Raw genomic sequence first — 27,715 nt, 5'->3', positions numbered from 1 at the left:
TGGGTCGTAGGGCAGGTCTATTTTTAACTCTTTGAGGAACCTCTGCATGGTTTTCCAGAGTGGCTGCACCAGTTCACATTCCCACCAACAGTGCAAGAGGGTTCTCCTTTCTCCACATCCTCTCCAAGAGGATTTTTGTTGTTTCCTGCCTTATTAATTTTCCCCATTCTCACTGGTGTGAGGTGGTATCTCATTGTGGTTTTGATTTGTATTTCCCTGATGGCAAGTGATGCGGAGCATTTTCTCATGTGCATGTTGGCCATGTCCATGTCTTCCTCTGTGAGATTTCTGTTCATGTCTTTTGCCCATTTCATGATTGGATTGTTTGTTTCTTTGGTGTTGAGTTTAATAAGTTCTTTATAGATCTTGAATACTAGCCATTTATCTGATACATCATTTGCAAATATCTTCTCCCATTCTGTAGGTTGTCTTTTAGTTTTGTTGACTGTTGCTTTTGCTGTGCAGAAGCTTTTTATCTTGATGAAGTCCCAATAGTTCAGTTTTGCTTTTGTTTCCCTTGCCTTCATGGATGTATCTTGCAAGATGTTGCTGTGGCCAAGTTCAAAAAGGGTGTTGCCTGTGTTCTCCTCTAGGATTTTTATGGAATCTTGTCTCACATTTAGATCTTTCATCCACTTTGAGTTTATCTTTGTGTATGGTGCAAGAGAGTGGTCTAGTTTCATTCTTCTGCATGTGGATGTCCAATTTTCCCAGCATCATTTATTTATTTTTATTTTTTATTATTTTATTTATTTATTTATCTATTTTTTCCCAGCACCATTTATTGAAGAGACTGTCTTTCTTCCAGTGGATAGTCTTTCCTGCTTTGTCGAATATTAGTTGACCATAAAGTTGAGGGTCCACTTCTGGATTCTCTATTCTGTTCCATTGATCTATGTGTCTGTTTTTGTGCCAGTACCACACTGTCTTGATGACCACAGCTTTGTAGTACAACCTGAAATCTGGCATTGTGATGCCCCCACCTATGGTTTTCTTTTTTAATATTCCCCTGACTATTTGGGGTCTTTTCTGATTCCACACAAATCTTAAGATGATTTGTTCCAACTCTCTGAAGAAAGTCCATGGTATTTTGATAGGGATTGCATTAAACATGTAAATTGCCCTGGGTAACATTGACATTTTCACAATATTAATTCTTCCAATCCATGAGCATGGAATATTTTTGCATCTCTTTGTGTCTTCCTCAATTTCTTTCAGAAGTGTTCTGTAGTTTTTAGGGTAGGCTTCACACTGAATGTGAAGCCCAACACAGAGCTTGAACTCAAGAGATCAAGAGTCAGATGCTTATCCAACTGAGCCCCCCATGTGTCCCCCAGGAACACTTCTGATGCTGTGATACTGCATTAGTCAACTTCTGGTTAAGGCCAGCATATCATAAAGAACAATCTGTCAACCAGGCCCATTTTTTTTTCTTCCTCTGTCAACTGATTATAAAGAATCCCCACAAGGCCAGAAGTGTGAATTAATGGAGGCAGTAGTGCAGCAAAGATTTGTGTCATGAAAACCTGAGCCACCTGCTTATGCAACTTACTTATACCTTCATGACTTACTTGTACCTGATGTCTGTATATACCATTTCTGCTTGGTGCTGGATTGAATCTTCATGCAGCAAACCTGATGTCTTGATGAATTAGATAACACCCACTTCATGCTGGGCAGGCCACATGCTAATTATCAAAAGAAACATTATCTGAAGAGGAAATAGCTTTGCTCCTAAACTCTAGGGATCTTCACTGTGATTTTCCTATTGGTGAATGGCAGATGCTCTATGCAGTATCTCTATTTTCTATAGAGACTTCAAATACCCAACTGCAGAGCAGCTTGAACTGCAGCTTGGCCTGCTCCAGAGCCTTCTCTTGGACAAACTGAAACAGACTTACAGGTTACTTGGTAAATGGATCAAAGTAGCACAAATATGGCAGCCACCACATCAAAATCCAAAGTTTACCAAGTCCTGTGCAGTTCTCTTAGTGGTAGGATCCATGAGGGGCAACACCTCATCTTCCACTTTGAAGAGAGTAACACTAAATTATCTACACTATTATAAGTTAGAAAATTTACGTTTGTGACAAGGTCCTAAATTTGGAGGAGGGCTTATCTCCCACTCTCTGGCAGTAGGGACTTACTAAATCAGGGCAGGCACTTTCCATTTACTTTTCACTAAGTTAATTTTGCATGATGTCACCAACATAGTGGACCAATGTGATGCTCCAAGGGATGCCAGAATAATCAAGATCAGCAAAAGCTAGATTTGGGCAAGAGAGGTGACAGAGGCCAGAGGTAAAAGTGTACTCCTGGCTCTACCAAGTGAAAGCAAACTACTCTGATGGTCCACGTGAATTGATTAAAAAAAAAAAAAAAAAAAAAAAACGGCTTGAAGTAAAAATATTCTGATTACCACATTGTTCACGCTATGTACTATACTTATGGTTCCCATCTTGTCTCTGGAGGATAAGCACTGCCCCTCTGTTATGTCATTATTCCCTGTTAAACTGGAGAGCACTTTTCAATACTAGTTCCTTTTATCATTATCTCTGGGTCTGAAGAGTACAGCTACTTCAGTTTTTCCAAGGATGCCGATCAGCATTTGTCAATGTATTAGTAAAAGGGGGTGTCCTCTGAGAGATGCTACAGTGATTGAGTGGTCATGGGAATGTGGTAGCAAATGACAAAGCATTCCAACATTTTTATCTCCTTTACCTTTTGGATTCTTTCCTCTTGATCATATTAGGGAAGTCCTGACATCCCAACCTCACTGAATGAGTCCATTGAATCTAATTTTTGGCCAACCAATCAAGCACATTGTCAAAGCTCTTCCCAGATTAAAATACTAAATCCACATTCTCTGCATTTTGTTCCCATATTGGTAACTTCAGCCTAATCTAGAATTATATTTTGTTTTCCTTGCTCTAATATCTTTAGACTCAATTCCTACACATATTCCTCAGCATATATAAGCAATTTCTTCCTGAGGTCATCTCCAAATGGCATTTGAGATCTGATTCTAGTTATGGGTCTGAAAGTAACAGAGGATGGTAGGGTTTCTCATTTGAAAGAAATCATTGTTTTATTCCCTTTTGATTCTTAAATTTTTTATTTCTTTTCCTTGCCTTACTATACTGACTACAACCTCCCATCCTATGCTGAGAAAAGTCTTGATATCAAAGGCAAATTTTCTTTTTTTAAAATTACAATATATTTATTGTGTAAATTTAATCTATACAACATGTTGATTTGATACATTTACATCTTGTAATATAATTGCCATTGTACCATTTAGCAACCTTATCACATCACATGATTATCACTTCATTTTTGTGGTGGGAATAATTAAGAACTAGTCTCTAAGCAAGTTTGATGATGCTAATATTCCTATATTCATTCTACTGTGCATTATTCAGGACTTATTTTCTACTAGAAAAGGCAAACTTTAAACATCCACTATTAAGTATGATGCTCGTTATATATAGGTTTTTGTAGGTATTACAAAATATTACAAAATTATTTAAAAGGTAACGTTTAAAAAGTTTCCTTCTATTCTGAGTATGCTGGGATTTTTTAATCATGAAAAGATGTCGAATTTTATCAAACCCTTTTTCTGCACATGCTGAGATGTTCACATGGTAATCTCTCTCTAATGCAGTGAATTATTGGATGTATTATCATTTTATATGTTGCTAACACTGGCTTAGCAATATATTATGCGTTGCTAACTCCTGTTCGCTATTATTCTTTAGGATTCTTACACCTATATTCTTGAGTGAAATTGGTTTGCACTTTTCCATTCTGTACTGTCAGATTTCGGTATTAAGGTAAAATGAATAAATTAGTTGGGAAATATTCCTTACTATTCAGTTCCCTGAAAAAAATTGTAGAGAATTGAATTTGTTTCTTCCTTAACTGTCTTGGTAGACCAAATCAGCTTGTCATTTTCTTTGTGAGAAGAGTGGTAAAGAGTATAAATTCAACATTGTTTTCCACTAATTGTTTTATGATTTTCCAGATTTAAAAAATTTTTGAGTCAACTTTGGTGATATATATATATATATATATATATATATATATATATATATATATATATATTTAAGATTTTATTTATTTATTCATGAGAGACACAGAGAGAGAGAGAGAGAGGCAGAGACACAGGCAGAGGGAGAAGCAGGCTCCATGCAGGGAGCCTGACATGGGACTCGATCCGGGGTCCCCAGGATCACGCCCTGGGCTGAAGGCAGGCGCCAAACCACCGAGCCACCCAGGCTGCCCATAAATTTAAGAAATTTGTTCATCTTACTGGTCTTCTAAAAAACTTAGCATAATGTTGTTAATTCCCTAATCATATCTTTAATGCTGAGGCATCTGGAGTGATGTTTCTTTCATTCCTGACACTAGATATATGGATCTTCTTTTTTCTTCTATTTATTTTGCCAGAGGTTTGTTACTTTTATTGGTCTTCAGAGAACTCAGCTTGGTTTTGTGGTTATTGCTGTTGATCCACTCTTTTTTGAGCTTGCTTTATATTTCCTCAAGTCCTGCTCTGATGTTTATCATTTCCTTTCTTGTATTTTTATGTTGGGCATATTTGCTGAGCTTTTCTAACCTCTTGAGATAGGTTATTAGCTTATTCATTTTTAGCCTAATTTTGTGTTTGTATGACATGAGGACCTTAGAACACTGCCAGCCTACATATTTATGACTATTTATATCTGGTTAAATATTACTGACCCTACAAATTTTGTTATCATTCAGTTGGAATGTTCATATTTCCATTGTAATTTCTTCTATGATTCATGAGCAATGAATATAATGTAATGGTATCTCATTATGATTGTTGGTATTTCTATTTGTCTTACTAATTCTGTTCATTTCTGTTTCATATATACTAATACTATATTATTACATGCCTGCAAATTTAAGAATTGTATCTTCCTAGTAAATAGTTAAATTTAACTATTTGCCATGATTAATATCTCTATTTCTGGGGCACCTGGGTGGTTCAGTGGTTGAGCTTCTGCCTTCAGCTCAGGTCACGATCCTGGGGTCCTGAGATGGAGTCCTGCATCAGGTTCCCTGTGGGGAGCCTGCTTCTCCCTCTGCCCATGTCTCTGCCCCTCTCCCTCTGTGTTTCTCATGAATAAATAAATAAAATCTATAAAAAAAATAAAAGAGAAAAGAAACTGAAGCTCTGGGATGCCTACGGGGCTCAGACAGTTAAGTGTCTGCCTTCAGCTCAGGTCATGATCCCAGGGTCCTGGAATCAAGTCCTGCATCAGCTTCCCACAGGGAGCCTGCTTCTCCCTCTGCCTATGTCTCTGCCCTTCTCTCTTTGTGTTTCTCATGAATAAATAAATAAAATCTTTAAGAAATGTATCACTATTTCTAATAATGCCATTTGTTTTAAAGTCTATATATTATATGCTATGTTATATTGTTACAGTACATTATTAGTAGCCACACCAGATTTCTTTTGGTTAGTATTTGCATATTATACTTTTCCTTTTTTTTTAACACATTTTTAAAAAAAATTTATTTATGATAGTCACAGAGAGAGAGAGAGAGAGGCAGAGACACAAGCAGAGGGAGAAGCAGGCTCCATGCACTGGGAGCCCGATGTGGGATTCGATCCCGGGTCTCCAGGATCGCGCCCTGGGCCAAAGGCAGGCGCCAAACCGCTGCGCCACCCAGGGATCCCTATACTTTTTCTTTTACCTTAAACATTCTGTATCTTTATGTTTTATTTTATTTATTTTTAAAGATTTTATTTATTTATTCATGAGAGACACACAGAGAGAGGCAGAGACACAGGCAGAGGGAGAAGCAGGCTCCATGCAGGGAACCTGATGTGGGACTCGATCCCGAGTCTCCAGGATCAGGCCCTGGGCTGAAGGCGGCACTAAACCGCTGAGTCACCAGGACTGCCCCTGTATCCTTATGTTTTAGATGTATCTTATTAACAGCATGTAGTTGGGCTTTTAAAATCTAGTCTGATATTTTGCTAGAAACATCTTCTCTGTTTATATTTACTATTTTTAAAAAGATTTATTTATTTATTTAAGAGAGAGTGTGCACATGCAAACATGAGTTGGGGGAGGGGCAGAAGGAGAGAGAGAGAATCTACAGGAGACACCACTCCACCCCTTGCTGAGCACAGAGCCTGACTCAGGGCTCCATCTCACGACTCTGAGATCATGACCCAACCTGAAATCAAGAGTTGGACACTTAACTGGCTGAGGCACCCAGGTGCCCCTATATTTATTTTTCTTAATAAAACACACTTAGTGTAATTACTGATATATGTTGATTTAAGTCTAATACCTTACTTTGTGCTTAAAAATTCCCTCTTATTTTTAAAGTTTTGCTCCCTCCTCCTCCCACCCCTTTTCCCTCCTTTCCTTATTTTTTTGATGCAAGGAGATATCTGTGTATTTTTAAAATCATTCCCTTTTTCTCTTCTAAGAGTTTGTATGTTATACACTAGGACTCCCTTTTGATGGTTATCCTAGAAGTTAAACATTCATAATTGACTTATCAAAGTCTAAAGTTAATCAAAATCTTTACCCTCAACTTAGATAATACAAGGATCTTAGAACATCTCGAGTTTATTTACTCCTTCCTTATAGTACATAAGGATTTTCATAATCTAATTTATGTCTTTTAACCTTAGTAAATTATTACTGCTTTATTTTAATTTTATTTTTTTAAAGATTTTATTTATTTATTCATGAGAGACACACAGAGAGAGGCAGAGACACAGGCAGATGGAGAAGCAGGCTCCATGCAGGGAGCCTGATGTGGGACTCGATCTCCGGGCCTCCAGGATCATGCCCTGGGCCGAAGGCAGGTGCTAGACTGCTCAGCCACCCAGGGATCCCCTTATTACTGTTTTATAAAGATAAACTTCATGTATACCTGTTCAAATATTCACCATTTTCTTTCTTTTCTGATTCTTCTTACAACTCTGACCATTCATCTGTGATTATGTTTCCTTCCATATGATGCATCTCCTTTAGCATTTTTTCATTTGGGTCTCTAAATGATAAAACCTCTTGGTTTTTATTTTTAAATGTCTTCATTCCACCCTCATTATTAAAAGATCCCTTTGCAAGGTGTAACAATCTAAGCTAATAGTTACCCTATTTCATCAACTGAAAACACTATTCCATCGTTTCTGATTTCTAGTGGTGCTGATGTCACCTGTATTTCTAACTCAGATTCTTTTGAAGGTAATCTGTCCTTTTACTCTTTATTTACTTTTTACTCTTTATTTATAAAATAAAGGATTTTATTTATTTATTCATGAGAGACACAGAGAGACGCAGAGACACAGGCAGAGAGAGAAGCAGGCTCCCCACACAGAGCCCCCTGTGGGACTCGATCCCGGAACTCCAGGAACATGCCCTGAGCCCTTCTGCTGAGCCACCCAGGCATCCCTACTCTGGTTCTTTTTAAGATTTTCTCTTTTTCTGTAGTTTCTTTAAATTCACAATGTTTTATCTGTTGTGAAATTATTTTTATTTATCATGCTTGGGATTCATGGACTTTTAAATTTGTGGATTAGTACTTTTGTGAAATTTTTAGCCACTGAACTCAAATATGGTCTCACTCTTCTATCCTATGGGTCTTAGCTGAAATGGACAGTAGGCCTTCCTACTGTTTCTTCATTACTTAACTTACTGTGTTCTCTATATTTTTCTCTTTATGTGCTGCATTATGTGTAATTTCTTTTGACCTATCGGCCAGTCCACTAACTTCCTCTTCTCGATGATGAGGCTGCTGTAAAAGATGTCCACTGCAGCTTCCATTTCAGTTAATGTATTTTTCATCTCTAGTATCAGTATGATCCTTGTCAAATATATCACCTTTTATAATTCCTTATTCCTTGTAGTTTAAAAAGTCTATCATTTATTTATTAAAATAGTGAACTTAACTATTTTATTTTTAAAGATTTTATTTATATATTCATGAGAGACACAGAGAGAGAAAGAGGCAGAGGGAGAAGAAGGCTCCTTGCAGGGAGCCCAATGTGGGACTTACTCTCACGACCATGGGTTTACAACCTGAGCCAAAGGCAGGTACTCAACTGCTGAGCCACTCAGACATCCTGTAAACTTAACTATTTTAAAATATGTATATGGTATTTCCAGTATTTAGATCATAAGTAAGTCTTGTTTTTCTGGAAGTCATGTTATTTTTGTTCTTGAGTTACTGATTATCCTTGGCTGGTCATTCACTGACCTTCAAAAATTACTTGTGGGTTTTCCTAGGGACCTAGGATGAATATATCCTTCTCCAGTGCAGTTCTTCATTTGTTTCTGCCACAGCCTTGAGGGAGCTGCCAGCTGAGAACCACCTCAAGTCAGTTCACAACTAGACATTCCTTAGTCAGCCCGAGCTTTAGCTACTTGGATTGGAAATTCATATAAAGGCTGGTCTTATACAAATGGCCATCAGATACAGGAAAAAGTGCTCAACATCACTTGGCATCAGGGACATACAAATCAAAACCACAAGGAGCTACCACAAAACACAGGTCAGAATGGTTCAAATTAACAACTCAGGAAGCAGTAGATGTTGGTGAGAAATGCAGAGAAAGGGGAACTCTCTTACACTGTTGGTGGGAATGCAAACTGGGTGCAACCACTGTGGAAAACAGTATGGGGATTCCTCAAAAAGGTAAAAATAGAACTACCCTATGACCCAGAAATTGCACTACTAGGTATTTATCAAAAGATACAAACATAGTGACTCAAAGGGGCACATGCACACCAATGTTTACATAGCAATGTCCACAATAGCCAAAATATAGAAAGAGGCCAGATGTCCATTGACAAATGAATGGATAAAGAAGATGTGGTACACACACACACACACACACACACACACACAGGAATATTACTCAGTCATCAAAAAGAATCAAAATATTGCCATTTGCAATGACATGGATGGAAATAGAGGGTATTATGCTAAGTGAAATAAGTCAGTCAAACAAATACCATATGATTTCACTTGTGGAATATAAGAAACAAAACAGATGAACACAGAGGAACGGAATGAAAAACAAGATAAAAACATACAGAGAGGCAAACCATTAGAGACTCTTAACTCTAGGGAACAAACAGGGTTGCTGGAGGGGAGAGGGGTGGGATGGGATCACTGCGTGATGGACATTAAGGAGGGCATGTGATATGATGAGCACTGAGTATTACATGCAACTGATGAATCACTAAATTGTCCCCCTGAAACTGATAACACTATATATTAACTAAACTGAATTTAAATAAAAAAAATTTTTAAACTCCATGGGGGAAAAAATAGCATAGTAACATTGTTTACTGACAGATGATGACCACATGTACTGTGGTGAGCACTGTGTAATATATAGAATTGTTAAATTACCATGCTGTACACCTGAAAGTAATATAATATTATGTGTCAACTACACTTCAGCTTAAAAAAAGAAAAAAAAAAGACTTGAGGGAAGCATGTCAGATTGCAAATATGGTAGATCTCTGCATATTTGAAGGAAATGGGGATCCCTGGGTGGCGCAGCAGTTTGGCGCCTGCCTTTGGCCCAGGGCGCAATCCTGGAGACCCGGGATCGAATCCCACATTGGGCTCCCGGTGCATGGAGCCTGCTTCTCCCTCTGCCTGTGTCTCTGCCTCTCTCTCTCTCTGTGACTATCATAAATAAATAAAAAATTAAAAAAAAATTGAAGGAAATGTAATTCTCACTTTCTGATTTGTTCCTTATATTTTTCTGGATTTCTCCAAGGAGAATGTTTTTGTTTTCAGGAAGGTAAGTATTTTAGTTGTTTATAAGAAAAGAAAGAAAGAAAGAAAAGAAAAGAAAAGAAAAGAAAAGAAAAGAAAAGAGAAAGAAAAAAGAGAAAGAAAGGAAGGAAGAAAGGAAGAAAAGAAAGAAAGAAAGAAGAAAGAAAGAAGAAAGAAAGAAAGAAAGAAAGAAAGAAAGAAAGAAAGAAAGAAAGAAAGAAAGAAAAGAAAGAAAGAAAGAACACCTTTCAAACATTAAAATAGGGAAAAATAAAGGCTGGTCATTAGTAGTGATATAGGGTCTTCTTTTACCTCTTCTTTCTTTTAATTTTTCATTTACTGCTCTTCTCATCACCAAGACATCTCTGAGCCTATTTCCCCATACAAAATTGTTCAGCTTTTTAGGGTCCCTGCTCAATATGGACAGATTTTTTTATAAGTCTTACTGCCTAGAATTCATAAGCCTTAACTTGTGTTCCTTTTCTCTCATAAAGCCCCTAAAGTCCAAGTGTATAGCACCAACAAATGCTGTTAGTAGACAAGAAGCTTTGGTTCTGATATCTAAGAGTTTACCAACCTCTCTGTTACAGGGTTCATCCAAAAATTAACCTGTAAGCCTTCTAGTTCTTTTGGTCTCTTCAGTGTTTTAAATAATTTGTCTTCCCCCTCATCCCACCCCCAGCATTTTTCATTGTTTTGATTGGGAGAGTTGTACCACAAAACTCAACATTCCAGATCAGAAACCATAAACTCTTCCACCTTTCTAATGAAGTCCTGCTCCATTATTGGAGCCAATGACCACCAATAAAAATATAATATGAAAGATAGAGACCAATATAAACAATAAGAAAAAGGCAATTTGGTAGAAATAAATGATTCAGTGAAAAAAAATAAACTTTTTCCTGCTGTCAGTACCAAAAAAAAAGAGAGATAAGATACTAAACACATAAAACAAAAACAGAATGCTGTTTTAAAAAAACGGAAATATTTTTTAAAAGCTTAAGAATATTAAAAATGCTGCTACTGCAAGTGACAAAGCCCTACAAAAAGTTTCAGAAGTAAAATGGAGAAAATCTTTCATAAGGTAAAGCAAAAATACAAAAGATAGAAAATAGGAGACAGAGAGACAAGATAAGAAAGTCAGAGAATTGGAGAGGGCTTAAGATAGCAAAGTAGGGAGACTGTGAATTCACCTCCTCTGTGGACACACCAAACTTGTATACAGCAATTCTTCCTGAAGAACTGAGGGCTGATTGAACAGCTTTTTCACAATAAAATGTGGAAAGACCACATAGAGAAGAGCAAAAGAGATGGAGACACAGTAAGGAAGGGAACACTCACTCCCAATGCTGTAAACTGCAATGGGGAGGGATAGAACTGAGGGATTGGGGAAGATTCATCTGCCCTGGGGTACGAATAAAAGCCATGATTTAAAGGGGCAACTAGGGGCACCTGGGTGGCTCAGTTGGTTTGAGCTTCTGACTTTAGCTCAAGTCATGATCTCAGGGTCCTGGGATCAAGTCCTGCATCAGGCTTCCTGCTCAGCTGGGGTCCTTCTTCTGCCTCTTTCTCTGACCACTACATCCCCTCCTTGTGCTCTCTCTCTCTCAAATAAATAAAATCCTAAAAAAAATAAAGGGGCAACTAGGATATAAAGGAACCAGCCCTCGAACCTTGACAAAACCACAGGGAAGCTGCTGAAACTCTCCCTGGGTTGCAGAGACTGATGAACATCACTGTTTATGTTCACCTTCCACCTTCATAGCAAAAAAGGGAGCAGGGTCTGGATGCTGTAGCTGGCTGCCACTGCCGCAAGCCTATGAAGCTAGGCCCATACCAGTACTAGACACACTGGCACAGAAAAAAAATCTGTGGTTTAAAAGAGTAACTACAATATAAAGGATCCAGTCCTAGAACCTTGATAAATGTCACAAGAGCTGCTAGAACTTTCTCCAGATCAGAGGGGTTTCTGAGGACCATGATGTATGTTCCCCTTCTTCCTTGATAGCATGGATGGGAGCAGGACCCAGGTGCTCTAGCTGGCCCATCATTTCAGCTCCAGATGAGTTGCCATGGCATTGCCTACATGGAGCATCACTGGACACTCCAGCTTATACCCACTTCATCTGTCCTGCCAAGGCACCCTCTGAGTGGAAAACCATGGGACTTCTCTGACCTATGCCCACCCTGGGCTATCCCACCAGAGCAACCCCAGCATGGAGTGCACCAGGACCCACTGCCCAAGCCAACCAGCCAAAATTTCCTGGCACATGCAGTCTACATAAGGGTACAACCAGTTCTTCAAGTTTAAGAGAAGTAGATGTTTCATCTGATTCCTACAAACAAACACAAAGAGTTAAGCAAAATGAGTAGACAGAAGAATATGCTCCAAACAAAAAGAACAAGACAAAATCTCTGAAAAAGAACTAAAGGAAATGGAGATAAGCAATCTGCCTGATGAAGTGTTCAAAGTAATGGTCATAAAGATGCTCACCTGCTGGAGAGAAGAGTGGATGAACTCAGTGAGAACTTCAACAAAGAGATAGAAAATATAAAAAATAACCAGAGTTAAAGAATACAATAACTGAAGTGAAAAATATAGAAGAGGGAATCAACAGTACATTAGAGTATACAGAAGAATGTGTCAGTTATCTGCAAGACAGGTGAAGTGCCTGGGCTAAATGGCAAAAAAAAAAAAAAGATTAAAAACAATTAAGGATAGGTTAAGGGGTATCTGGAACATCAAATGCACCAACATTCACATTATAAAGGGCTCCAGAAGGATAAGAGAGAGAGAAAGGGGCAGAAAACATACTTAAAGACATAATAGCTGAAAACCTCCCTAACCTGGGGAAGGAAGCAGTCATCCAGGTTGAGGAAACAGAGTGTTCCAAACAAGATGAACCCAAGGCTGTTATATATCCACACCAAGATATATAATTAAATTAAAATGTCAAAGGTGAAAGATAAAGAGTGAATGTTAAAAGCAGTAAGAGAGAAGCAACTAGTTATATACATGGGTCACCCCATAAGGCTACCCACTGATTTTTCAGGCCAGAAGGGGGTGGAATAATATATTCAAAGTGCTGAAGGGAAAAATCCTACAATCAAGAATTCCTGGCAGGATTATTGTTCAGAGTTAAAGAGAAAGAAAGAGTTTCCCAAACAAAACTTTAAAGAGTTTATCACCACTAAATGAGCCTTACAAAAAATGTTAAAGAGACTTCTTTAACCAGAAAAGAAAGGCCATTAAATTAAAAGAAAATTATATATATATGTATGAAAAATATATATATATAAAATTATATATATATATATGAAAAAATTTCATGAGTAAAGCAATCATATAGTAAAGGTAATAAGAGCATTCACTTATAAGCTAGTATTAAAATTAAAACACAGAGCAGTAAATTCAATTGTACCTAAAATTAGAGGACTCATTCACACAAAAACGATGTAACATATGATGACATATACATACAATGTGGAGGGAGGAGTAAAAATAAAGTTCTTTTATTTTTTTTTATTTTTTATTTTTTTAAAGTTCTTTTAAAGATGTGTTCAAACCTAAGTTACCAACAAACTTAAGTGACCATATGCTTAGGATGCATATATGAATGGCAGGGTAACTACAAACCAAAAACCTATAACAGATTCAGGAAAACTAAAGAGAAAGGAAGCCAAGCACAACATGAAAGAAAGTCAATGATTGCAGGAAAAGAAGGGAACAGAGAACTACAAAAACAACCAGGGGCACATGGAGCATTCTCTATGAGAGATCACACAAAACACGTCTCAATAAATTTAAGAAGACTGAAATCATATCAAGCATCTTTTCCAACCATAATGGTATGAAACTAGAAATAAATCACAAGGAAAAAAAATGAGAAGAGTATAATCCTGTAGAGGCTAAACAACATACTAAACAACCAAGAAATTAAAGAGGAATTTTAAAAATACATGGACAAATGAAAATGAAAATAACATAGTCCCAAAACTTTGAGACCCAGTGAAAACCATTTGAAGAGGGAAATTTATAACAATACATGCCTATATCAAGAAACAAGAAAAACTTGAAATAAACAATCTAACCTTACATGTAAAGCAACTAGAAAAAGGTAAACAATGAAAGCTGGTAGAAGGAAGGAAATAATAAAAAGATCAGAGCAGAAATAAATGAGAGATTAAAAAACTATGACAAAAATCAGTGAAACCAAGAGCTGGTTCTTTGAAAAAGATAAACAAAATTGATAAACTTATAGCCAGACTCACCAAGAAAAAAAGAGAACCCATATAAGTAAAATCAGAAATGAAAGGGGGAGAATCTATAACAAATGACACCACAGAAATGCAAAGGATTAGAAGAGACTATGATGAAAAATTATATGGCAACAAATTAGACAATCTCGAAGAAATGACTAAATTCCTAGAAACATTCAATCGTCCAAAACTAAATCAGGAAGAAATTTTAAATCTAAACAAACTGATTACTAGTAATGAAATTGGATCAAAAATCAGAAGTCTCCCAACAAAAAAAGTCTAAGACCAGATTCACAGGTGAATTCTTGCAAACATTTAAAGAAGAGTTAATACTTATTCTTTTCATTTCATTCATTCTATTAATTTATTACCATCAAGTGGGATTTCTTCTGGGAAATCAATGTATTACATATTAACAAATTGAAATATAAAAACCATATGATCATCAATAGATGCAGAGAAAGCATTTGATGAAATTCAACATTAATTTATGATAAAAACTCTCAACAAACTGGGTTTAAAAGAAATAATCTCAACATAAAAAGACTGTATATGATAAACACACAGCTAACATTATATTCAATGGTGAAAAACCAAGAGCTTTTCCTCTAAGATTAGGAATGAGACAAGGTTGTCCACTCTTACCGTTTTTATTCAACATAGTACTGGAAGTCATAGCCATTGCAATCAGACAAGAAAAAGATATAAAAGCATCCAAAATGGTAAGAAAGAAGTAAAACTGTCACTATTTGCAGATAGTGACATGATACTATACATAGAACAAAACCATAAAGACTCCACCAAAAAACTCTTATAATAAATGAATTCAGTAAAGTTACAGAATACAAAATTAAAATACAGGATTTTGTTGTGTCTCTATACACTAACAAACAAGTAGCAGAAAGATACATTAATAAAAAAATTCATTTATAATTGCACCCAAAAGAATATCTAGGAATAAACTTAACCAAGTTGGTGAAAGGCATGTACTCTGAAAACTAAGAATACTGATGAAAGCAGTTAAATACAACACAAATGGAAAGATATACCATGCTCATGGATTGGAATTAATATTGTTAAAATGTCCATATTACCCAAAACAATCTACACATTCAATGAAATCCCTATCAAAACACCAATAGTATTTTTCCAGAACTAGAATAAATAATCTTAAAATTTGTATGGAACCACAGAAGATCCCAAACAGCCAAAGCAATCTTGAGAAAGAACAACAAACCTGGAGGTATCATAATCCCAGATTTCAAGATATATTACAAATCTATAGTAATCAAAACAGTATGGTACTGGTGCAAACACAGACACATAGATTAATGGAACAGAATAGAGAGCCCAGAAATGATGCTTATATGGACAATTACTATACCACAAAGGATGCAAAATATACAATGGGGAGAAAGACAGTCTCTTCAATAAATGGTTCTGTGAAAACTAGACAGTACATGTAAATAATGAACCTGGACCACCTTTTAACACCACATACAAAAATAAGCTCAAAATGAATTGAAGACCTAAATGTGAAACTTGAGACTATAAGAAAATACAGCATTAATCCCTTGACATCAGCCTTGGGAGTAATTTTTTTTATAGGTCTCCTCAGGCAAAAGAAACAAAAGGAAAAATAAATTATTGGGACTATACTAAACTAAAAAGCTTTTGCACAATAAAGGAAACCATTAACAAGATCAAAATGGAGCCTAATGAATAGAAGATGTTTGCAAATGTTATGTCTGGTAAGGAGTTAACATTCAAACTATATAAAGAATGTATACAATTCAATACCTAACAAACAAATAGTCTAATCAAAATAGGCAGAGGACTTGAAACAACATATTTTTCCAAAGAAGACATCTAGATGGCCAACAGACACATGAAAAGACACTCAACATCACTCATCATCAGGGAAATGCAAATAAAGCCACAATGAGGTGTTACCTCAAAACTTTTGGAATGGCCATTATTAAAAGACAAGAAGTAACAAGTTTTGGGATAGCAACACAAGGATGTGGGTAAGAGGGAACCCTCGTGTGCTATTGATGGGATAGTAAATTGGTATGACCATTGTGGAAAACAGTATAGAATTTCTTCAAAAAATTAAAAATAGAAATATATGATCCAGCAATTTTATTACTGGATAATTATCCAACGAAAATGAATACAATAATTTGAAAAGATATATGCACCCCTATGTTTATTGCAGCATTGTAAGCAATAGCCAAGATATGGAAGCAAACTAAGTATTCAGTGATAGATGAATGCATAAAGATGTGATCTATATAATGAAATATTACTCAGCTATGAAAAAGAATGAGATCTTGTCATTTGCAAAAACATGGATGGACCTAGAGGGTATTATCATAAGTGAAATAATTCAGACAAAAACCCCCAAACACCATATGATTTCACTTATATGTGTAATGTAAAACAAACAAACAAAAACAAATGAACAAACAAAAAGCAGAAATGTCCATAAATACAGACAATAAATGGGTAGTTGTTGGAGGGGAAGTGGGTGAGGATATGGGCAAAATGATGAAGCAAAGTGGGGTGTACAGTCTCCCAGTTATGGAATTAAGACTATACTTCAATAAGAAATATAATAAATATATTGTAAAAAAAGAAAATTAAAGAATGAAATTCATCCAGTAGGTCCTAAGACAGTACTTATGGGAAGCACATTTGGGACACGTACAGTCTTTATTCCATGTTTACTTTTAATATGCTAGGTTGGCACTAACCTTTAAATGGGGATGTAAATAATTTTTTCTCACAATTAGTTAATACTGTATTTGTGGAATTTTTGCTTTCTATCCCCTGACCTTTAGATCTGCTAGTTTATATGTCTTGGTTTCTAAGGAAGACATGATTCCTCCAGGAAATGCAACAATGGCTCTACTGTTGTGGAAATTGATATGGCCTTAGGGTCATTTGGGGCTCATAATGCCTCTGAATCAACAAAGAAGCAGATTACTGTTCTGGTTGGATTGACTGAATCCAAATATTAAATCTCTGTCATATAGTGGGGTGAAGAAAGACCAAGTCTGAACCAGGGGCTTCTCTAACCTGCAAGTTAGTTTAATGGAACATGAGGCAACCCTAAAAGGCAAGACCACTAAGTACCAGACAGTTCAGGAATAGTAAACTGAATCATTCCACCAGGTAAAGGACCCTGACCAGGGAGGATGCTGGCTAAAGACAGGAAGATCGTAGAATGGGCAGTAGAAGAATGTGTTTTTTTTTTTTTTTTTTTTTTTTAATATCCACTCAATTCAGGAAGTGCTAAGAACCAAGGACCATCTGGGAAGGTTAGTGGTGCCTAACTTTACAACAGGACCCTGGTTTATTTGTCATTTCTAATAGCTGAGTAATATTCCATTGTATACACAAACCACAGTACCCACCATTTGCTTCAACGTGGATGGAACTGGAGGGTATTATGCTGAGTGAAGTCAGTCGGAGAAGGACAAACATTATATGTTCTCATTCATTTGGGGAATATAAATAATAGTGAAAGGGAAAATAAGGGAAGGGAGAAGAAATGTGTGGGAAATATCAGAAAGGGAGACAGAACGTAAAGACTGCTAACTCTGGGAAACGAACTAGGGGTGGTAGAAGGGGAGGAGGGCGGGGGGTGGGAGTGAATGGGTGACGGGCACTGGGTGTTATTCTGTATGTTAGTAAATTGAACACCAATAAAAAAAATATATATATATATAAAAAAAAAAAGGACCCTGGTTTATTCTGGAGTAGATTTCTTATGGAATGTTTTTTTGAAAATGTTTTCCAAAGGAATTCAGAGCAAAATATTAAAGCAAAGTCAAATAAACAAGTAAACAGAGATTAAACATTACATATAAAGGGAAAATCCTCCTAATATAGACACAACTAAAGATAAAGGAAAAAAGGCCCAAAAAATCTAAAAGAAAAATGACAAAAGACATGTAAATATAGTTCACAAAAAATTAGACAAAAAGCTTTTAAATATTTGAAGACATCAAACTCCACCAAAAGAAAATGAAAAATATACTGATATAGCCATCAGCCTAGCAAAAAATTGAAAAGCTGAAAAACTCATTATGTTGGCAAGACTGAGGTGGAAGCAGGCATTGTTATATAATCCCTCTCAAGGTAAATTTGACATTACCTAAAAAAATTACATATGCATTTACCCTTGAATCAGTAATTTCACTTCTGGGAAATTATCCTAAAGACACATCTCCAGCAATACAAAAAAACCATATGCACAAGGTTATTCATTATGGCATTATTTGTAACAGCAAAATATATGCTTATGTTATGTATTTATATTGATTTTTATATACCAATATAAAGCAGTAATGGGGAAAACTTTACAGTTGAATAGAAAAAAATCTAATTGGATATCAAATGGATTCTATAATCACACTGAAAAGAATAAGCAAACTTTTAAACACAGTGTTGTGACAATACAATTTTTTGCCTAAGGACATATAACTGTAGAAAAAATTTTAAAAATTTAAACAAGACCAAGGCTCCTTAAAGAACAGCTAGTTCCAAGTCTGAATGGGAAAGTATAAAGTGAGTCTGAAACATCCTGTTGTACCTCTGAGTAAAAGGTGTTTCCAAAGTGATAGGGACACATAGGACATTCAACCTGAAGAAATCCCAAGAGCCAAAGCTGATAGGACTTGAACACTGCATAGGATAATTGCAGATGAGAGGGGTTACAGAACAGTTACAGGCCAGACCATATTTCATTTAAAAAGAAGGAAAGGTACAGGAGGAAGGAGGTTCAGGCTAGGTTTTTGAGAACTGCTCAGGTTTAGACAGATGGAGAAGGGATTTTTTAGTCAGTATGAACAAACAAGAAAGTGACAAAGAAGAGGGCGTGATTCAGGGAATGGGGGGATTGTGTGTGGGGGGGCGGGCAGGTACTGACCCAGCTAGAGTGGCAGTGCACTTGGGGAACAGGAAGTCTAAGATTCAGCTGTTTGGGACCATGGATGCCAGTCTGAAGACTGGACTTTGAGTCTAGTGGCAGTGGGGAGCCACTGTAAGCTTTGGAGCAGAGGGGTTATAAGAGACAAGGAAGCAGGTATTTTAGGGAGGTGACTCTGGCAGCTCTGGATGGAGGAAGAGAACGGAGGGGTGATGGGTGAGACTGGTAAGGAGGTCTTGGCAGGGGCTGAGGAATGAGTTGCCGGGACCTGCAAAGAGCCTGGGGACAGTAAGGAATAAAAATGCCCCAAATGACAAAAAGCTCTTTGGAGGACGAATGGACAGAACTTATTCCTTTGTTGGAGGAGAGAGTTGGTGACTCAGTTTCTGTGCTGAGAGCTGGAAAGATGATGGTAGTGTGGAGTGCAGTATATGAGGCAGGGAACTGGTCTTTGATGTTCTGAATTGGTTTTGACTACATTGACTGTGAGACCATAGCATTTTAATGCTTCCAAACCTTGAAAAGGTTAAGGGAATGTCCCTCTCTGGGGGTGGGGTGGGGGTGCTGACCCTTCTCAGCCTGATCTCTTACAGACCTTAGGTAAAAGGAGGGCTCCAATGTCTTCCTGAAGCTTCTGCCGATGATTCCTTGTCATAGGATTTTATAATCTCCAAAAGTAATGCCCAGAATCTTCTCCCTGTGGAATCCCAGTGGGTTCCTCTGAGTGCAGCATCATTTCCTGATTGGGCTAGAAGAGAATTCTCAAGACCTAACTCAGGGGAGGGCTTTCTCCCCTTTGCCTTTCTCTTTCATTCCTGCAGTGAAGCTTGACAGAAGGACCTCTGTGGTTTGTGGCTGTCTGGCCTCGTGATGCACTGGCCACCCTCTGCTGCCTAGTGCTGGCTGGAGGAGGCCTGCTTGGTGCTCCCAGAGGGAGGCAGCTTTCCAGGCAGCCTTCCTCCTTGCACTCTTGGCATTCATATGGCATGGCTATAAATTATGCCCACTGTATTCATTTTCAGTTTAAATGTGCTCTCATCCCAGAGGAACAACTAATGGCGTCAAGTTACTGATGTGAAAAAAGCCTGCCGCTACGATGACTATGGATTAATGAAATCACAGTCATGAAGGCTGGTGCAGCAGTAAATCATCAGTCACTGGTGACACAGGTTTTACACTGTGCTCTCCATCCACTTCCCCCTTCTCCAAAATTATTTTCCTGTGAAGATACTGGGTAAATGTTGACCACAGCTTAAATGTTTGCCTTCTATTAGAAGTTGATGCAAGCAGAGCCCCTACCTCTTAAGGACCTTTCTCTCAGACACCGGAAAGTGAGTGGAGAGGGATTTAAAAGCCTGTCACGCTTTCTCTAGGAGACGTAAGGGCAAATCTCTTTATCCAGGATCATTGCTGACTGTAAATTTCACTCAGAAAATTGGCAAACACAGGGTTCTGTCGGTGAACCCTGCTCATTTGGCCTGTGAGTTACTACCAGCGCCTTCTGTTATGGCTTTTTTCTTTCCGTAATGAATTTAAAATGACGAGCCAATGTAATTCCCATAAGTGATTTTGAAAGGTAGCAAGTCTATTTCTCGTTAGATGAAGGCCTCCAGGAATCCACTGATGGACCACAGGGAGTTCAAGAGTCCCTGATCCTAAAAACAAATTGGTCAGATGGAGGTGGTTTTCTAGAAAGAAGGTCTATGAATTTCATTAGATTCACTGAATGTTCCAGAACACCAACACAGTACTGCTATGTGGATTGCCTTGATGGTCATAACATCTTCCTCTTCACAATCCCACATCCTTGCAATAGGATAACTGCCAGAGGCTTTACCCACCCTTGTTTCTGGGCTGGCCTTGTGACTGACTTTGGCCCATGGAATATTGGCAGATGCAATGCAAGCAGACCTGGGACATGCTTGCACACTGAAGCCTGCCCACTGACTCTTCCTGGAACCCTCTGCCACATGGGTGAGGCCGGGCCAACCCAATGAGCTATGTGACCCTGTTACCTTCATGTCCCCCTGCTGACCCACTGGCAACTGCAGACAGTGCTAGATCAGCCAAGCCTGGGCCAAACCGGAACTGCCCAGGCCCACTGCTGATGTTCAGAATCATGAACAAGTGTTATGTGGAGCCATTAAGTTTTGATACAGTTATACAGTAAAAGCTAACTAATACAAATGCTATACGAGACCCTGTGCATTTTGAAGACAAGGGGAGTAATTTATTCAGTCTCTGTGCTGCTTTTTTCTAAAATCACAGTAACCATTCAATATGTATTTGTGGCATTGGGCAGCTCTGGTCATTCCTAAAGACTGAGATTAAGCCACTTTCTCAAGGTCATTCAGGAGGGATTCCAGAACATTGACTGTGGGCCTCAGTGTGCTTAGTTATAAAATGTGCTTCAAAATGCCTCCTTTGTTGTACAATTGTGCTTATTAGAGATACTGTATGTTCTGGAAATATGCTGAATACTTGACTGTGGGTCCAGCAGGAGCTGGCTGACAGAAAGCGTTAGGAGCTGACCAGCATGCCAGATACTGTGCACAACCTCCATGACCAAGGTGATTGCCCACCCAGTGTTCGGCAAGTAGACTCCAGCTTCTAGTGATCAGCTTTCTCTGCTGCCAAGTGAGGCTGGTTCCTTCCATTTTGATCAGGTGTCCACATGTCACTCTGATGCTGCCTGAGCCCAGCATGGCCACGTGGCTGGAGGACTTGCTGCTCCCGCTGTGAGGACAGAGCAGATCCTGGGGACCAGGAAACAGGACACCAGCCCCAGTATGTATCTCCCTTCCTTGCTGGAAAGTAAGGTAGGGACTGGAGCCTCCCTTAGAACCCAAGGGCTGTCACTACTGCCCGAGCCCATCTATGCAGGAGGGACTAAACTGCCTATGTGGTCGCGAAGCCCTAAGAGAAATCATTATTTTCTTCTTTGAATATGGATCACGCAGAAAGGTGGAAAAGCAGGTAGAGAAGAAGAAGAATTGAAAACAAGATTGTTTTTAGCTGGGATGCAAGATAAAGGAGCTTTGGGGTATGCATATCCCACAATCAAGCCTCAGATGTAGGGAATTCTAGGAAAAAAAAACTCCAAGAAAAGAAAAAGCATGACATGTACAAAGTGGAACACAATGCACAGAAGAGAGTTACACAAAGAACCATGAAACATTTGAAAAAACATTTTTTTTATCTTCTATTAAGACTTCCTATGCTTTTCTACTAACACCTAAAATGACTTCTAGGATTCAGGACACAACTTTGTATTAGAGATGTATTGGGAGTAAGTAAGGGATATATATATCATTTATGACAAATAGTAAAGAAAACATCTGAAACTCCACTTGCTTGACAAAATAGAACTTAAGATTTTGTTTGTGAAAACACTGATTTTTAATCCAATTATCCCCACAGATATTTAAGGAGAAAGTTACAACTTATTCTACCAAGATTTTAATAGAGCTTTCTTTCATTAATGTTGAGATCTTAAACATTAAAGTCACCAATGAGGAAGCAAGTGATTACCAGATGGCATTTTCAACCAAATTGTTTATATTTATTATAATTGTGCTTCTCTACCACTAATGATCCTTGTGGTTTGTGCACTGTATGTCTGCCTTTGTTTTATCTACATAAACACAGAATAGCATCCCCAGTAGGGAGGCTCACACAGCAGTATAGGGCGTGAGACCTCTATAAGGCATTCGATAAGGGTAGAAGCCATCCTTCCCTCGATTTGACCCCTTAGGATGCTCTTATGTTGGCGTCACATTCTTCTAAAAGGAGAATCAAATCTTCAATCAGGCTGTGCTCTCTGCCGTGTGTCACTCTCATGATATCAAAAGCCTAAAGGAAAAAGAAAGAAGATAGATCATGTTAGAGAAGGCAGTTAGTTAAGTTTTAACAGGATGCCTGGAGGCCCGCAAAGGGGGAGTCATGGGCAGCTATGGGGTAGGGGGAAGAGTTAGAGACCTGTCCTGGAAGCATTCCAAAACAAAGCCCCAAGAAGCTGGATCAAACCAGACAGGCCCAAGACAAAGAAGGCTGGAAACCCTGACCTACCTAGTAAGGGAGAAAAGGCCCAGAACACTGTTCCCAAGAAATCCCTTTAAGTGAACAACTGTCAGTGAGATAGAGACCCAAACCCCAGTGCAAGCAGCTCTCTTGAGCTTGCTCATGCTCACATTTTGGGAGTATGCGCTCACTTTAATAAACTTGCCTACTTGCACCACTCAACTGTTGTGTCTGGTCTGTCCTTGAATGCTTTCTTGCAAAGAGACCAAGAGCCTTTGGCAACACCATAGGGATGGGCTGGGTGGAGGCCTCAGGGCCCAGGGCAGGGGGCTCCCCAGTCCACGTGGCAACATCTTGATCCCAAAGTAGGTAGGCCCCTGCCCACTCATCTTTTTCCCAGGATCCTAGCAGCATGAGTGAACCCCACAGTCCATAGTGTGAATAGCACTGTGGTTCTCCAAGCCACACAGTAAGAGACAGGGTGAATTTTTAATGTGGTGTTTGGAAAGCGTACTCATGACTTGAGTCCTGCTGGGGTGTGGTGTCCAACAATGGTCTTAAGGGGTTTTCAGTGCAGAGGTTCAGTGGGTGGTTGGGTTTAAGAAGAGTTATGAGGGGCACCTCAGTGGCTCAGTGGTTGAGTGTCTGCCTTCAGCTCAGGTCGTGATCCTGGGGTCCTGGGATTGAGTCACATATCGGGCTCCCTGTAGGGAACCTGCTTCTCCCCCTGCCTATGTCTCTGCTTCTCTCTCTGTGTCTCTCATGAATAAATAAATAAAATCTTTTTTTAAAGAGCTACTAAAAATGATTAAGTAATGTTAAAGATGACATACTGTGTTGCCGCCATCTGAAAATAAGATTTCATTTTTGTGTGCTGCATCCAGTTCTCATCTGTATGCTCTGTGATTGTGATGTATATATTTGTGTGCATTCTTTTCATGTCCTAGGACATTAGGCATCAGCATTTTGACACCTGTTTCTTTCATTCTCTATGTTCAGTGCCATCACTAAGTCTTGTTAGTTCTGCCCCCATAATATTTCTGAAATCTGGGTGGGCTTGTGACCACTTCAATAATGAGAGCACTATAAGGAATGCTGTTGTCTTCCAAGGCTAGGTGAGAAAGGCCATGCAGTCTCCGCCTCGTTCACGATTACATTTCCTCTCAGAGCTGTGCGTCTCCATGCTTTGAGGAAGCCCAAGCCCATGGAGAGGCCACATGTAGGTTCTCAACCTGACAGTCCTCACTCACTGAGCCCATCTTCCAAGTCAATCCAGCCTAGACACCAGGGATGTGCATAAAGGAGCATCCAGGGGCCCTTGGCTGGCTCAGTCAGAAGAGCATGCGACTCCTGGTTTCAGGGTCATGAGTTCGAGCCCCATGTTGGGTGTAGAGATTACTTAAAGAAAAAAAATCTTAAAAAACAAAAAAGGTGTCCAGATGATTTAGGAGAGAGCTAAATTCCAGTCTTCTCAGCAGAAACCTCAGACATCGTGGAAAAAAGGCAAGCCATTCCTACTGTGACCTGTTCAAATTCCTGATCCAAAGAATCCAAGTGTAATAAAGCAGTGGTCATTCTACTCTGCTGAGTTTTGGGATGGCTTGTTATAGAGCAATGATATTTTTGCAGTCAATACATTAGAAACAAATAGCGCCATCGTGCACTGCCCACTCGGGGGCTGGCAGGATGGGAGGGGCACGGATCCATGGTGCTGAATGTGGATGTGCCTTCAGCTGTGTGAAGACACCACTTGATGGCTATTAAACACCCACCTAGGAAAGTACCTGGCATGCAGGCTCTTGGCTTCAGCTGCACAGTATCATCAACCAGGAAGCCTCAAAAGAGACAAACCCACATATACAATTAGCGAAATCTGTCCTCAAGGGGAGAGGCTGGGGCTCAGGGGATTCTAACGAGTCCTCTGGGTTGAGAATAACTGATATAGTAGCACTCGACAAGCAACAGCAGCTATTTCAGTTAATTTATAGCCAGCATAATTACCATTTTAATGATTGTGTACAATCAATTCCAACATGTTTATAGACCATTCACTAAGCTACTCCCAGAAATTTAGATCACTTCCGATTTTTAAGAAAAAAAGGATATGATGTAGATCCTCCAACTTATGACCCTTTTTTTTGCCTTTATGGAATATTTGCTTAGGATAAACTCCTAGGGACTCCTGGGCAGGAAAACCTTTGCAGCCAGAGACTACAGAGCTGGGAAGCAACATGGTCACAAACTCAGACTCCTTCATTCTGTGCAGAGGAAACCCGGAGCGGCTAAGTGGTCAGGCCCAGGGGTGCTTTCCCTGCCTGTGTTCCTGGCTTCCTTTCTGCCTCTTTAAAAAGTCCTCTGTAGGCTGGAGTCAAGGAAGACGGGCAGGCAGAGGAGTCTGGATGTAGCTGCTGAGAGAGGGAGGGAAGAGAACGGAAGAGGAAGACCTGCCAACTCAGACTCTGGTCTCCAGCCTAGAAGAGAGCAGTGCTCACGGGCCCAGATGCGATCCCAGCTGGAAAACCTAGAAGGTTCTGATGAACCTGACTGGGTCTGTCCTGTGGGTGTACAGCATCTGCAAGCACATCCTGAGGGTGGGGGTGTCCAGGGGTGGAAGGTGGGGGAACTCCCACTTTGCAGGCAGCCAAGCTCTCTGAGATCCCTCTGGACAGAAGATAAAAAACAAATGTCTGATACCATTCTGGGAACAAATGGGTCCTGCTTCATGCCCCTGCCCGCCCCCCACCACCCTGGGGATCCCAGCTGGTCCTCAGTCATCTAGACACCTTAAAGTCTGAGGCAGAGAGCCTCTTGAAAGCAGGACTAAAAGCTGCTTGAAAGTACAAGATCAGAGAGCTGCTTCAAGTCCTTCATGGGAAATCCTCCTACTTAAAGCTCTCTTGAGTATTCTCTTGCCTTCTACTCAGCAGAGGGCTGGATGTCCCTGTAATCCAGCAGAGGAAGATGAATGGCCCAGAAGCATCACCTGAAAACCTCTGCATAAAAGAGAAATGCCCCTTCACCAGGCCCCACTAACAGGGAGCCCAGGAGAAGGTCAAGCCTGACCTGGGAGGGCTCACCTCTGTCCCTGTCCCTCAAGGAAGCTGTCTGCTGCATTGGGGCCTGGCCGTGTTGCCCAGGAGGATGCTCCCACCAGTTTCTAGTGCTCTCTTGGCCATATTTCCCCAGGTTCCTCCTCTAGAGGGTGTTCTGTGCAAAGGACTCAGAGGCTAAATGACAAATGTCATCTTCCTAGACTCTGATGACATACGGTTGATCTGCATGTGCATCTCCAAGCTTCCTTCCTTTCAGCCTTTCTTCTAGTTATGTTTCACTTTCTTGAAGCTTTAAACATAAGGTCTACTCCTCAGGAGCTGAAGTTAATTGTGGCTGATCTAGAACCTTCCTGCTTGTCCTCCAGCAGGACAAGAACCTAAGCCTCAGTAGGAGGCTTCCGGCCTTGGGGCTTTTCTGGAATTCAGAGCCACAGGCAGGAAAGGGAAAGCATCTAGCTATACCTAGGCCTCACTCCCACACCTCCATGCCTACTGCCTTATGGAGGGACATGAGGACCATCAGGTCTGAAGTCCTCAGGTTATGCCTGAGGTGGGCACAGGGTGAGTGCTGACTCTTAGGACTCAACCCAATGCTCCCTCCATGACTGTACCATGTAGCCTCCTCTTAAAACTGGTCTTCGTGACCAAGGAGAGGGACCAGAAGCTCCCCTACATCTAGACGTGGCTTTTGAGACATTCAGAGGGATCACAGGGCCTTCCTAGTCAAGATGATCTTGGTGGTGGCTCTGTGTTCTCTTCTTTGGTGGTAAAAGCAGCACTGGAAGTAGAGGTGGGGCAGGGGGGTTACATATAAGATTTGAGACACTAAGATTAGAAGATTTTATCCACAGGGGTTGCCAGAAGCAGAGAGGAAATGGGTAGAGAGCTGGGGCAGAGGACCCATCTGAAGAAACTGAAAAGGAAAAAAAAAAAAACCCATCTACATCACTTATCCAGAAGATGGAACTAAATATAGATATAATTCATAAGCAGACATGATAATTTTATGAGTAACGGAGGGAGTAGAAGAGAACAGGAGAAAAAGGGAACAGGGAACAAAGAAGTAGGATTCAGGAATGTGCAAAGTCTGTCAGGGAGCGTCTTCTGTATGTGTGCCAATGACGTGTCACTCCGAGGGGACAGGAAATGAGTGGAAGCAGACCTGCTGAGGGAGGCTACCTGGTCCTTGTCTTGGGCGTCCACTGGGTGGACAGGTGAGCTGGGGCAATAGCTCCCCATGGGGACACAGCCCTTCAGACCGGTGGGAAGATGAGGAGGGCTTTTCCCTCCAAAGTAAAGTTACAGTAAATCCCTGACAAACCAAAGCAACTATTTCCTGTAGCTCTGTGTCTCCCTACACTCGGTCGCTCCCACCCGCCACACATGCACACGTCAGAAAGGACAATTTGGGTTTCATTTCCTGCAGCAGTATATAAAACAGATTAAGGAAATATAAAATTGGAGCCGGCTTGTGCTGGGAAAAGCTTATCTCTTCCCATTACATTTTATTTTTTTTTAATAGCAGCATTTAAAAAGAGCCTCCACATAATCTTCTGCAGAGGACTCATTTGAAGGCTCCAAGGGGGTTGCTACAACAGTCCTGACTCTAAATGTCACACGAGAAATGGCGGCACTGACTGTCTGCCACATGACAGGC

The 27,715-nt window shown here is 39.6% G+C and overlaps 1 protein-coding gene across 7 annotated transcripts in view; it reads right to left on the bottom strand.

Moving 5' to 3' along the window:
- Positions 1–27,715, bottom strand: part of SMYD3 (SET and MYND domain containing 3) — a 792,487-nt gene that overhangs the window by 87,278 nt on the left and 677,494 nt on the right. For 2 of the 7 annotated variants that reach the window (XM_077901369.1, XM_077901371.1), the window contains one exon: positions 14,681–22,837. The exons of the other annotated variants lie outside the window; for them this stretch is intronic. In XM_077901369.1, coding sequence (XP_077757495.1) covers positions 22,736–22,837 — 102 coding nt within the window. In that variant the 3' untranslated portion in view covers positions 14,681–22,735. Of the gene's footprint in view, positions 1–14,680; positions 22,838–27,715 lie in introns of those variants that run through there. 7 annotated transcript variants of the gene reach the window in all.

Source organism: Canis aureus, chromosome 6 (assembly GCF_053574225.1).
Source record: "Canis aureus isolate CA01 chromosome 6, VMU_Caureus_v.1.0, whole genome shotgun sequence".
Lineage (NCBI taxonomy): Eukaryota > Metazoa > Chordata > Mammalia > Carnivora > Canidae > Canis > Canis aureus.
Note: the sequence above shows the minus strand (reverse complement) of the source record. Positions and strands in the feature narration are given on the sequence as shown.